Source organism: Pyricularia pennisetigena (genome assembly GCF_004337985.1).
Source record: "Pyricularia pennisetigena strain Br36 chromosome 4 map unlocalized Pyricularia_pennisetigena_Br36_Scf_6, whole genome shotgun sequence".
In the NCBI taxonomy this organism is placed as follows: domain Eukaryota; kingdom Fungi; phylum Ascomycota; class Sordariomycetes; order Magnaporthales; family Pyriculariaceae; genus Pyricularia; species Pyricularia pennisetigena.
In genome coordinates this window covers 1683825-1697030 of record NW_021940918.1, presented here as the reverse complement: position 1 = coordinate 1697030, position 13206 = coordinate 1683825, and the positions used below count along the sequence as shown (strand labels likewise).

The window sequence follows — 13206 nt, the reverse complement described above, 5'->3', positions numbered from 1 at the left end:
CCCCCCCCCCCCCCCTCCTTCTTTTTTTTGATGCTTCAACAAGCCCCGTCGATGGATGAAACAAGACCAATAGCACAAGATCACTAAAGGAGAGTGGTACATACCCTACACCAAACACACCGGAACCAATGATTGGGACGATCCAGTGTATTGAGGAATAAGTCGTCCAGGCAAACCAAAAGAGCCCGATGGGAATTATTATACCGCCAGCTATGACTTGAGGTAGATGAAATTCGGGCTCACTAATGCCCTCGATACCCGTCTCCTTCTCGAGCTTGGCGATGAGACGATGGCGGATTCGATCCCAGTAGGGGGTTGTCGACACACCCAAACACATGCCGACGAGCAGACCGAGGAAGGTTGGGCCAATCTGCCACAGGTTGAAGCCGTGCACGCCACCAAACACCAGGGGGAATGCACCAAAGAAAAGGTACAGGATGCCCAGAAGGATGGCTGAGTAGACGTCCAGGGCCACGCAGATGGGCTCCGAGATGAGCATCTGGAACGGCCGCAGCAGAGAATGTCCAACCGTGCTCGCGATGGACTTGGTCACGTGTTCTATGGGCGCTTTGTACCTCTCATCGCCCGTCTCCTTCCTAAGTCTCTGGGCCTTCTTGCGCAGGATGACCGGATGGAACGTCTCGGGCACAAAAACCGCGAGGGCGATGAAGAGAGCAGCCGCCCATATGAGAAGAACCCAATGGGTCCACCTCCAATAGACATGAAAGTTGATGAAGCCTCCGATCAACGGTCCCAAACTCGGGCCGACAAAGGGAGCGAGGGTGAATAGCGCCATGGGCACCGACATCTCGTCGCTGGCAAACAAGTCACCCACGGTGCCGCCCGAGACGGAGAGGAAGGCGCTTCCGGACAGGCCCTGGAAGAAGCGGGCGATGATCATGGTCTCGATGTTTTGCGCCACGGCCGAAGGAATGATCCAGATGGCAAAGAGGGCAAAGGAGACGAGGTATATGGGCCGCCGGCCGTAGAACTCGCTCAGGGGCGACCATGCCGGGCCCATTGCGATGCCCAGGACGAAGGTAGACAGGCCGAGTGTGGCTATGATCTTGGAGCAACCAAACTCGGCGTTCATTTGGGCATAGGTCGATGTGTACACCGAACTGGCGCATGTTCTGTATACGAACTGAGTTAGCAGGTATGTCCAGCTTGGTTCGCCAGACTGCTGAGCCCATTACCTCTCTCATACGAGAGCAACACCCCTGAGTAGCGAGTTCGTCCCACCACACAAAGAAGGTGCGTGCAGTCACGAGGCACATGGGCTGAAATCTACAGATCCAAGACTAGGGGGATTGTATAACCACACCACCTACCCCGTTCAGTAGAGGCTGATGGTGCTTTGCCTAGGGCCTAGGTTTTCACTTACACGCAAAGGCTCCCTAACGAGGTTATGAATACGATCAGCCACTTTTTCGCCCGGGGCATGCTCCTCGGGCAATCAGGATCTAGATTCCCCTTGTCGAACCTGACCTCGTAAGGATCGGAGACGCCTTGGTCGTTGGACAGAGGCGTGCCGCCCTCGAGGTCGTTATCGTCGCAGCCGTATCCGTTGTTGGAGCGCGTGCGCGTCATAGACCTTGATGACGCCGACTGAGGCCTGTACAAGCCCCCTTCATTGGCCGTGGTGTCGGGCCGCGTGGTCCGTATGGGTGCAAATGTCTGGTGCTCCGATTTGGTGCCATCGTCGACGTGATAATCATTGTTTCCGGCCTCGGTCGACGTAGGGCTTTCCCCCGTGTCGTCGTGGAGAGACCCCTTCTCCACGTCTTGCGAAACCATAACTATGAAGGTGTGTGTGTGTGTGTGTGTGTGTGTGTGTGTGTGTGTGTGTATCTAGCTGGTCTAACAAACACGCAACAACAATCTGAGATGACTCGAATATTATGTATTACGAAAGATAGATAATAAGATAGAGTAGGGTAGTAAAGTTAGGTTAGGTTATGCAGGGTTGCCTTGATGGTAATGTAGCAAAAGACTACCATGCAAGGAAATGGAGCTTGCCAAGTGATCAAGCTTTTTAAAACGTTTCCCGGCATCTTGCTGCAATGGCCCATAATAGATTCTTATCTCGTATGGGGTAATGATGTACCTCTAGGCTGTGTGGGCGGGGAAAAGAGAATCCGAAATAGGACCCCATCATACCTTGGCGAGTTCGCTTCTTTCTCGGAGTCAGGCCGTGACTACATTATTCACCTTCACCGTACAGTAAGTAGTAGACACATCTACTATGCGCAATTAGGTAACCTGCCCGGGGTGGAGGAACCACTTTCGAAATTTTTTTAGTACACGCTTGACAAAAGGTCATTACGTCGCCAAGGTCGCATACAAAAGATGCAGTAGCATCGCCAGCTAGCGGGCATGGGGGACGACGACTGGGATCGCCAATCAAAATGTGGGTGCTTACTGATGACCTATTCGGTAATTTTGTACTGTACGCATCGCACACTTTGTAATGCTAACCAAATCAAGGCCATCTTCTGCCTTTTTAGCGAATGGTTGGGGATGCCCAGTTAGCAAAGGGAAAAATGTTCGGGTCACGAAACCTAACTTCTAGTCCGACTAAGCAAACCAGAGAGCCAGTGGCGAGAAAGAGTCTGTATTAATAATAAACACTTGTGCAATTGGAATTTAACACGGGCGTTAAAGTCATGGATGTCATGAATCAAACAAAAAAACAAGCCTTGATCGACAAGCTTTTCCTTTCAAGCCTGTGCCTGTCCGTGCCTGTGCTGTGCCGTCTATGTAATCATCGTCTACATACAATAATAGCCTCTGTCTATATACATCAATTTCGTTTATACTCGTCCCGTCGTGCAAAGCACTTGATCCAACAATATATCCCTGGAAGGAAAACCAAAGCACAATAACAACATACGCAACGCCGCCCCCAATAAAAATAATCAAAAAGATAATAAATACTTTAAAATGTTTCGGGTAGACCAGCAAAGCTTGGGATATTTCCCAAGTCGCAGTTAAAAGACCGTTCCCAGGCCTTGGCAGGCAGGATCCCGGCAGCAAGACCCTTCTTGTAGCTCCATTGCGCATGCGAAGCTTCCCAAGTCCAGTAAAACCAGCCCCAGCCCTTTTCAAAGCTGTGCATTTGGGCTTCGGCAAATGTCCGCAAAAAGGTCTTGTACGTGTCGCTGTATCTCGAAGCGTCTGCATTCGCCGTTCCGCACTCGCATCGCGAATCCTTGGTTGGGCATCTCGGCGATAAGGCTTCGGATGAAGGGTCACCGCTGCGATATGTCCCGGTCCATCGATTGCCCCCTGTACGTTGGAAATATCTCGCTAGTCAGTTACAAGTGCCCTTGTCCAGGGGGTGAGTGGGGAAACAAACAGCAGCTAAATTACTTACATCCAACGTTCGTCAAGTGCTTGGCGCAGTCTGTATCTGCCTGCGACCACTCTGCGATGAGAGTAGGACCAAAGCCCGTGGCTGTGTTCATGCTCTCTTGCGTCTGCTTTGTCCAACCGTCGCAAGCATACTCGATCTTCCGCGTGTGGTTGAATGCAATCTGTTCCGAGTTGAAAATAACATACTGATGCACGTCCAGCGCAAGTCCGTTGCCGTACCCGGTGAGCTGCCCTTGCCATTTGTACAGCCCCATGAAGCCGTCGCCAAAGACCACGATGGCATCCTTGACGCCGTTCTTCCGCACCAAGTCATACGCCTTGGACGTCCAGTCCACCACGTCCTGAGCCCTCAGGGCAGTCATCTTGGGCTCATTAGCCAGACCATAATGCGTGATGATGTTGCGGTAGCGGTCCTGGGCAAAGAACTTGGACAAGCGATCGTGTATGTCGAGGGACCGCTGTGCGTTTAGAGCACCATCCGTTCCGTTCAGCCACCCGATCTCTCCCTGTCTCCCACTATGGTTCCACCCGTTCTGGCTACCCGGCAGACCGTGGAGGTCGAGATTGACCCGCAGACCGTACTTCCTCGCCCACTCGATCGCCCTCAGCAGGTAGCGCCACGAGGTGCGGAACACATAAGGATCGCCGTCGTACGTCTGAACAGCCCAGTAGCTGAAGGGGATGCGGATATGGTCGAGGCCTGCCGCTTGGATATCCTTGAAAGTTTGCTCGTTGACAAATGAAGAGTAGTGCTTCTCCAGAAACGCCGGACATGCCGACCCCAGCCTGCTGCACAGAGTCCATTCGTCGATGATACCGGTCCTCGCGTCCCAGTCGTACAGGTCAGCCGTGATGAACGGCTCGATCGATAACCATCCTCCAAGGTTCACTCCTCGCGCCGGGCGAGACGCATACGAGCCCCAGGGCTTGTTGAGAGGTGGTACGTTGTCATTGGCCCGTTTTGAATCGTCCCAGCTACTGAAGAGACCCATGACAGGTAGATCACCAACGGTCTGATCCGTGTAGGTGAGGTTGAAGTCCTTGGTGTCCTGCCATTCAAAGGGGTTCAGGTAAGAGGGCGCACCGGGGGGAATGCTATTCCGGTCAATATCCTTCAAATTTGACTTGGGGTCGGACGAGCTGGCGTTGTCATTTTGCCTGCTGACAACCACAGCTACTGAGATGATTAGAATAAGCAGGACGATGCCGATTCCAAGACCGACCACTAAACATCACTGTCAGCAAATACTACTTCATACTAATGGGCCCTAGCCACAGTAGTGATAAAGAATACTCACGACATAAAAACTTCTTGTTCTTCCATCTCGGCTGCTTCTTCGGCTGCAGTGGCTCCTTTTCCAGGCTGTCAATACTGCTGTGGCCGCCACCCCTTAATCCTCTCAAATCCTTGCCCCGCCCCTCTTCAAGGGCTGCACCGCTGACGACGCGCTTCTTCCGCTTCCTGTCTTTCTTCGACCTGTGCGCGTCTTCTAACCTGTCGACTTCCTTGTACTCGGTGCGTTCTGGTCTCCTCGTCCTTGCATCCCTTTCGCGTCGTTGATCGCGATTGCGCTCGGAGTCACGGACCCTCACCCGCTCGTACTCTCTTTCTTCTTCCCGCTGCCTTTGTCTCTCCCTTTCCCGAGCAACGTCTCTCTCGCGGTCCCTGTCCCGATCTCTGCTTTGGTGTCGGGGCGACCGTGCTGCGTTCACCTCGTTGAGCCTGGCCAACGCATCAATTGACAGTGGTCGTCCACTACTCGAGCCGCTTTCGTCTGTTCTCGATTGTCGATGCGGGTGCGAGCTTGATTTCCTCTTGTGGTGCTTGCGGGATCCGGCTTCTCGGTGTCGTCCCGCTTGTCTCGACGAGTCTTGAGGACTCATTTTGTCAGGTTCTGTGCTGGCGGCTTTTGGTCCAATCTAGGTATTATTCTGCGAGTTGTAGTCGAATCAATGTTATTGTAGATTCACATCGGGTTACGGGATCCAGAAAGACTATCCGTGTCTCAAATGAATGCAATTTTAGGGGGTTGTCTGATTATGCAGTCAACAAGTAACTTCGATTTGCCGCGCCGTTAATGGGACCGAAACTTGGAATGTTGAATGCTTTCCTGTTTCGGCCAAGCCGGTGGTGACGACGCTGCTGTTGGCCAGGCAACAATCTTATCACGCTGGTGCCCTCGGAGGACATGGTTCAGGGTAGGTCCCCGGGTAGGCTAGATGGGGTCCAGATCTGATGGTGCGGGGGAAGCGGGAGAGCGATGCATGAACTCATGCATTGGACCGCGAATGGCCGTCGCAAGCCGACCTGACATCACTGGCGACCTACTCGGCTACTTGGGAACCTACCAACTTGCCTCTAGCAACTACGAAGTTATGTATCCAAAATCACCACACAAGCTATAACCAGAACTAGCAAGCAAACAAACAAACAACAAATTTTGTGCTTTGCAAGTACCATATATTTGTTCCCATATCGTGAACTAGTCCTGTTTCTGCAATAACCTTCACAGGGAATGCTCTCTGTCAATCCACGGTAATTGAAGGCGCGCCTCTTGAAACCCACTCTGCACATCTCACCCATATTGGTCTTCACAATGAGCGCCGCAGCAGTCGCGAGGCCTTTGAGGGGTCTTTTGGCGATCTCACGACCCGCGGTCCCGTCCATATCGAAACCACAAAGGCAACGATTGTACTCGACTCACCCACCAAACGCAAGGCTCAACGTGCCAATAGACTACTCGACGACCCCTCTCCTTGCCCACAGCTCCCAGACGACGCTCAGCAACCCAGAGCTGTCGCCCGAGGTCAGGAATGGCGCGACCAAGCGCATGAACCTCTTTCAAGCCATTAACGATGCCCTCTCAACAGCCCTCGCCGAGGACGAGTCAGTGATGCTTTTCGGCGAGGACGTTGCTTTCGGTGGTGTCTTCCGCTGCTCCATGGGTCTCGCAGAAAAGCACGGAGGGGAGCGGGTCTTCAACACGCCGCTGTGTGAGCAAGGAATCATGGGATTTGCTATCGGCATGGCTGCCGAGGGCATGAGGCCCGTGGCTGAAATACAATTCGCCGACTACGTTTTCCCGGCCTTTGACCAGATGGTCAACGAGGCCGCCAAATTCAGATACAGAGATGGCGCCAACGGCAGGAGCGCAGGCGGATTGACTGTACGCATGCCGTGCGGGCTGGTCGGCCACGGTGCACTCTACCACTCGCAAAGCCCCGAGAGCTTGTTCACGCACATTCCCGGCTTCCGAGTCGTCATGCCGCGGTCACCGGTCCAGGCCAAGGGTCTTCTGCTCGCCGCAATCCGCAGCAATGATCCCGTTGTGTTCATGGAGCCCAAGGTGCTGTACCGTGCTGCCGTCGAGCAGGTGCCGATGGCGTCGTACACACTGCCACTTTCCAAAGCCGAGATCCTAAAGGAGGGCAATGACCTCACTATTATCTCGTATGGCCAGCCGCTGTATATTTGCCAAAACGCAATTTCCATGGCCGAGAAGGACTTGGGCATCAGCGTCGAGCTCATCGATTTGAGAACAATCTACCCCTGGGATAAGGAATGCGTCTTTGAGAGCGTCCGCAAAACGGGCAGGGCCATCATTGTGCACGAGTCCATGGTCAATCAAGGTGTTGGAGCTGAGGTTGCGGCGAGCATCCAGGAAGATGCTGATACCTTTAATCGACTCGAGGCTCCGGTCGAAAGGGTTGCCGGATGGAGCATACCCACGCCTCTTGCTTTTGAAAAGTTCAATGCCCCAGATGCTGCCAGTAAGTCGTACCAGGGCAAAAGCTTTGCTACACAACAAGTACTAACCCGTTTCGACCACAGGAGTCTATGACAGGATTAAGAGGGTTATGGAGTATTAGGCCCAGCGAGGAAGAGCGGCACGTTCAGTCTTTCAGTTCATGAACGCAAAGCAAAGTTCGAGTTGGTGGCAGAAAAGAATCCATCCTTCCTTTATGGGTCTTTGTTATTGCTATAGCGCATCGTAGCGGGTCCATTTCCGGGGTTTAGGTCCTTTATGCCTTATATTCGCAAAAATTAGGGCTCCCACGTCTGCTTGATATCAGTTAACTTGAGAGCCTGCGAGCCTTTACATCTGGACACCTGTGCTTATTCTCGTACAGTTGATAATCTTGGTAATCCTGGCGGGATTCAGAGTGACTGCGAACCATGACCCAATTCCACAACCGAGCAAGTCCAGGCTAGGTTGCTACGGTATGTGTGAATCGATGCAGGGTAGGTGTGGCTTCTTGGCAATCTGTATCACAGCATCAGCTACCGGGATCCCCTTCGCGTTTGATGTTGCCCCGCAATCAATCGCCTACTCCGACAATGTGGACGCTCCGTTCCATCCACCACAGCTATCCCCAGTTAGCAATCGCGTCGGTCAAGACGACATAAATCTGCGAGCCTGGAGCTCCAAACGTACTATCTCCTGCTCATCTCTCCAGCTTCCTTACATCCTTTCCCAAAATGTCGGACGATCGCATTTCAATACTCTCAGAGTTCCTCGAAGGAGCTCCGCCAGGCGAGGTAGGCCCATGTGCCTCTATATGATGAGTTGACGCGGAATCACCAAAGCTGACACGTTCCCTGCGGAACAATCAGCTGGCAGATGTAGTCGCCGGTATGTCTAAAACGACATGAACGCATCTCCATTGATCGATCAAACAGCTAAGACCCCGGCGCATAGACATCAAGTCCATATCATCCAGCGATGTGAACGTCGTTTCAAAGCTCGCGCCCGCATTCGAGAGGTACAACGAGGAGCAATTCACCACGGTGAAGCTACCTGGAGGAAGCCAGAAGGTCATTGTCAGCACCCACAACTCGCTTGGCGACGGACGCTACTACGATGTCGAGAGCTCATCGAGCTTTGCCTTTGACCACACAACCCAGGTGAGTAGTTGAGGCGCGCAACACGAAATGCACAGAATTCTGACGATCAGGATAGAAAGCCAGTGCTGTTCAAAGCTACGTACTGGAGAGCACACATTCAGACCTAGTGTAAGCACGCGCGCAAACTCAGGCACTGAGGACATGCCCAGGATCACGAGAGCTGAGAAAAGTTACACAGAAAATCCACCTTGAAGAGCTTAGGTCCTTACGTCAGTGAACATTTTCCAAACGCTGCATATGGTGTATACCCCATTGAAAGCGACTCTAAGCTGGCCATTATAATCGTGGCCAACAAGTACAGCCCGAACAATTTCTGGTACGTGGTGTGCCGGAATTTCCCAGACGAAAGAATTCATGCATCGGCGTTCGAGGCGATAAACTAATCTTGCTCCAGGAACGGACGGTGGCGATCTCTGTACATGCTTGACCCAGCATCAGGAGCACTCGAAGGTTCGATCAAAGTCGATGTGCACTACTACGAGGACGGCAACGTTCGGCTTCTGACGGACAAGGCTACAACCGCCACGATACCATCGGCCACTGGCAGTGGGGTTGTAAAGGAGATTGGCAGCAGCGAGAAGAAATATCAGGAGGAACTAAACCGGGGCTTCACAGACCTCAGCGAAGGAGCTTTCAAGGGGCTCAGGAGGCAGCTGCCTGTAACCCGCCAGAAGATTGAGTGGGACAAGGTCGCAAGCTACCGGTTGGGGCAGGATATCGGTGGGGGCAGGCGTCAGGGCTAGATGATCGACGATTTGAAAGAAGGGAAGAGAAGAGATAAAACTCTGGTTTCCGGTGTCATCAGGTTCGGCTTGTCATCCATTCGCGGAGGCTCGGAGGCTGTAAGCTTTCCGTTGATGGAGGGTCTAGAAACAAGTGGGGATCCACTTAAGGACGTTTATGTGACTCGGCGTTTATATACTGCTAGCAGGATGACTGATGACTCGCAAATGTGACAGAGCTATTTTGAGAGGTTGAGGTAGAAACAAAACCCGGCCTGAAGAAGTACGGACTAGACAATTCAAACCGAGATAGATTACCGAAAAAATGCGACACGAAAATGACCAAATTGTATTGTATGATCAAATGCATCATGTTAGATATTCGCCAACTCTATATCGGCTTGTTTTGGCATACTCAATGATTACAGGGTGAGTTTGGACGACGATTAGAGACATGTCAACGCTTATTGGACCATCATGCTCGGCCCGGGTTTTCTTAGTCGATTGAGGGGATGGCTGGAGGGGTGGTTTGCTGGTGCATTTATCGTCATGCGGGTACGAGGTGTACTGGCAACCTACGGATACTCCGTATTTACCTACACTGACTTCTTTATACCTTGGTTGCGAAAGGTCGGTCAGTGCAAGCTCCGGTCGGAATATTCGGAATATATGCAGCTGACGATAGGAGAAAAAAGAAACTTATTATTAAGACGCCTGCGCCGTTTGTTTGACGGGTTTTTTTATTTTTTTTTTTATTTTTTTTTATTTAGGTACTGGGGATGGGATTATGCAGGCTGTGGGTTTAGGATAGAGGCAATAAACGACCAGACCGATGCAAGGCGACTCCCTAGCCTAGAGATATTAAATCAATTACAGTAGGTAGTAATCCTATTCCGTTGTTGAAGTTTTGCCTGGGATCGGTAGCAGGCGGGTACAGCTCAGCTGGGCTGGGCTGGGCAGGGTAGCCCCTATGCGGTAGGTAAGAAGGCAAGGTAGGTAGGGATTGGTAGGTACCCTGTCCCCAGTTTTACCCAGCTCACCCGAGAGAGAATGGGCCAATCCCGTCGGCCTGATTTCCAGCAAGACCGCGAACGGGGGGGTTTAAAGAAGTGGACACGGAAATTCCCACATGTAATCTCTTGTCTGGCGGGCACCGAAACGGGGGTCTAATCTACTCCGAATCCGACGTCCCAGCAGCTAAAACCTTCTTTTCTTCAATAGGTCGGACCTACTTGTTGTGCCAACTGTCCAATCCTATCTAACTCCGGTTCCATCTCACACTCGGTATTGTCGGACGTCCTTATCCTGCCAGCCAAACTCAAACTCCAACTCAGCAAAAGCCACGTAGAACCTATCTGCATCTGCAACAGCGGAACGACTCGAGAGATCACAAAGGAGACAAAGGCGACAAGCAAAAACCCACAGGCAAAATGGCTGAGAAGACGTTCACGTACCAGGATGTGGCTGAGCACAACACCAAGAAGGATCTCTTCATGGTGATCCACGACAAGGTCTACGATGCCACCAAGTTTGTCGACGAGCACCCGTAAGAAACGCCCTTTGCAATCGAACAGGAACGCGACCCACATAAGGCGGGCAGAGACTTTTCAATCAAGGACGAAAGAGAGAAAAACTAACAACTATCCGACAGCGGCGGCGAGGAGGTCATGCTGGATGTAGGCGGTCAGGATGCGACGGAGGCTTTCGAGGACGTCGGCCACAGCGACGAGGCCCGCGAGACACTAGAGACTCTATTGGTTGGCAAGCTCGAGCGCAAGGTATGTTTGTCTTATTTTCATCTTCGTCTTGATTCCATCTTCCAGACGCCCCTCCCTCCTTTTACCCCTCCTAAGTCCTGCATTGTTTGCGATTTTTCTTTTGCTAACCCGAGGCAAATCTCTTTTTTCTCCCCCACAGGCCGGCGACCCTACACCAAAGACACAGAGCTCAGGCTCTCTGGCACCACAGGCCCAAACGGGCGCCGCTTCAGGCATGGGAATTGGGCTGTACGCTGTTATCCTCATCGGTGGTCTCGCCGCCTACGCCGCCTACCAGTACCTGCAGCAGCAGCAGCAAACAGCCTCCGCTTAGATTGGCTTGTTGTTGTGGTTGTTTATCGAATATAGTTAAATGCGAGATGAACGTGGATCAAAGACCGTGAAGATGCAGGACAATTCAAAGCTTGTGCGGTTGCGCTCTACAGACCTTTATTGTTTTTGTTTCCCACCTTTGACATGTATGGGCTCTTCGAAAGTCAAAAAAGGACGCCAGCAACAAAAGACGCAACTGCCTGGTCGGAGATGTGGATTGGTGCAGCTCGCCATTGTTTTGCTGCACCAAACTGTCAAGAAGGGGGTTTTCAGCGTGTCGAGATACCGCCTCGGAAAGATAGCGATTTTTTAATAGACCAAAACCTACCTTCACTGACTTGTAGTCGAGCCAAAAGTGCTAGTCTAGTGTGGACAGCAAGGGAGCGTGTTCTCCGGAAGAGTGCAGTTTTTACGCTTTGCATATGCAGTCAATGACCCTGCAGCTTGCTTTGGGCTTACCTGTTACCTAGACAGCAACAGGAGGTTGGTCATTGACCAGAAGGTGGATGCGAGGTCTTATCCAACCTAACAAACAGCTCGCTCGCTCGCGTAGCTGTCACTCTGCAAGAGCAGATAAACAACAAACAAACCAGCAATACTTAACAAAGACAGTCCAGTTCCTTCTACAACCTTTGTCGTTGCTCTCCCTGTCTCTCTATCTTTCTCTATTCAGAAACAAAACCTCCGAGGAAAATTTTTTCTGCTGGCAATTCGGCTATTTTTTGATCTAGATCAATCAATCAATTGTCTTGATTCCGATCATCGTCACAAATCGGCAACGCTGTGCGACCATAAAGCTCCAAAAGCTAGCCTCGTTTACATAATATTTCTCAATTTGGGACGTCACCCTCTCCACACACTTCAGTCCTGATTCTGACAGCGACTCATTCCGCTGCCTTCCATCAATAGTTCCACGCCATCCTCTTTTTTTCTTACTCTGTCTTTGTTGCCCGCGGTTAAACCCGACGTCGACTATCACCGCTACCGCATCTTTTCAATTGGGCATATCGCACAACAGTCGGCTTCGGGTGCCCACCAGGGCAGAATACGCACTGAAGAGAAACAAAACACAACAACAAAAAAAAAAAAAAAGACAGCCGCAACAATGTCGTCGTTTTTAGAGCGCCAGCAAAAGGCCATGGCCGCGAGCCTGGCAGGCGCGGCATCCAAACTGGGCGGTGCCTCAAAAGCCAACAGCCTCAAGCGACCGCCGCCCTCGCCATCACCATCGGTAACCTCGACAACGTCGGCGGCGCCGGGTAACGACGGCTCGGGCTCGACGCCAAAAAAGGCCAAGCGCGAGACGACGGCCACCATCTTCTCGCAGCCGGCGCAGACGGGCTACGGAACGGAGCTGGGATCCAACATCATCTACATTGTCGACAACCTCAAGGAGCACGGCAAGCCCAAGTCGCTCGACGACGTCCTCGGCCACGTCAACCTGCACCGGCGCGACGACAACTTCAAGCGGGCCGTCGTCGAGACGCTCAAGGCCCACACAAAGGTCAAATTCATCCCGGATCCCAAGGCCGAGGCGGCGGACCCGGAGAACGCCTGGAAGACGGGCAAGTACGAGCACCTGCCCTTGATCCCGGGAGTCAAAGACGAGACTTCGCTGCTCAGATACCTCAGCGAGCGCAAGACGGCGCAGGGCGTCAGCGTCAAGGATCTCAAGGACGGCTGGCCCAACTGCGACGAGACAATCACCAAGCTCGAAAAGGCCCACAAGCTGCTCGTCGTACGGACCAAGAAGGATGGCGTAGCGAGGACCGTTTGGATCGACGACCCGTCGCTGCACTACGAAGTCGACCCCGAGTTCAAGCTCATGTGGCACCGCGTCGAGGTCCCTCCTCTCGAGGATATTGTGCGCAAGCTGGCCGCTGCCGGTCAAAAGCCCACCAGTGATGACCCCCAGCTCAAGGTGCATGCCGTCGCCAAGGACACCAAGAAGAACAAGAAGAGAGCTGTCAACATCAAGAAGATGACCAATGTTCATATGGCTGGGCTGCTCAAGAATTTCGACCACATCAAGAAGTAGTTGATCTAGCTGGTTGGTTGCAAGTGAGACGAATGGTGTAGGATTTTTTTTTTCTTTCTGTCATGACTGCACTGC

The 13206-nt window shown here is 52.3% G+C and overlaps 5 protein-coding genes across 5 annotated transcripts in view; 3 read left to right on the top strand and 2 right to left on the bottom strand.

The window, feature by feature from the left end:
- The window catches only part of PpBr36_06108 (uncharacterized protein), a gene marked incomplete at both ends in the record, with an annotated part of 8619 nt that extends 6822 nt beyond the window's left edge, over positions 1-1797 (bottom strand). Inside the window, 2 exons of the mRNA XM_029893255.1 lie at positions 105-1133; positions 1385-1797. Coding sequence (XP_029745438.1) covers positions 105-1133; positions 1385-1797 — 1442 coding nt within the window. The remainder of the gene's footprint in view (positions 1-104; positions 1134-1384) is intronic.
- Positions 1798-2938: 1141 nt separating this feature from the next.
- Positions 2939-5259, bottom strand: PpBr36_06107 (uncharacterized protein; the record flags this gene model as incomplete). The annotated part of the gene is made up of 3 exons (XM_029893254.1): positions 2939-3288; positions 3377-4600; positions 4674-5259. 3 exons carry the CDS (start codon positions 5257-5259, stop codon positions 2939-2941), a joined length of 2160 nt encoding a protein of 719 aa, XP_029745829.1.
- Positions 5260-5972: 713 nt separating this feature from the next.
- PpBr36_06106 (uncharacterized protein) lies at positions 5973-9024 on the top strand (the record flags this gene model as incomplete). Its single annotated transcript, XM_029893253.1, has 6 exons — positions 5973-7146; positions 7652-7915; positions 8057-8281; positions 8337-8389; positions 8460-8597; positions 8676-9024. The coding sequence occupies exons 2-6, from the start codon at positions 7856-7858 to the stop codon at positions 9022-9024; spliced, it is 825 nt and encodes a 274-aa protein (XP_029745718.1). The 5' UTR covers positions 5973-7146; positions 7652-7855.
- Positions 9025-10337: 1313 nt separating this feature from the next.
- On the top strand, positions 10338-11094 carry PpBr36_06105 (uncharacterized protein; the record flags this gene model as incomplete). Its single annotated transcript, XM_029893252.1, has 3 exons — positions 10338-10549; positions 10655-10781; positions 10921-11094. Coding segments are annotated over 3 exons (513 nt in total), but the record flags the coding sequence as incomplete, so codon positions are not given.
- Positions 11095-12198: 1104 nt separating this feature from the next.
- PpBr36_06104 (uncharacterized protein) lies at positions 12199-13131 on the top strand (the record flags this gene model as incomplete). The annotated part of the gene is made up of 1 exon (XM_029893251.1): positions 12199-13131. The coding sequence occupies one exon, from the start codon at positions 12199-12201 to the stop codon at positions 13129-13131; it is 933 nt and encodes a 310-aa protein (XP_029745828.1).
- Positions 13132-13206: the final 75 nt, after the last annotated feature.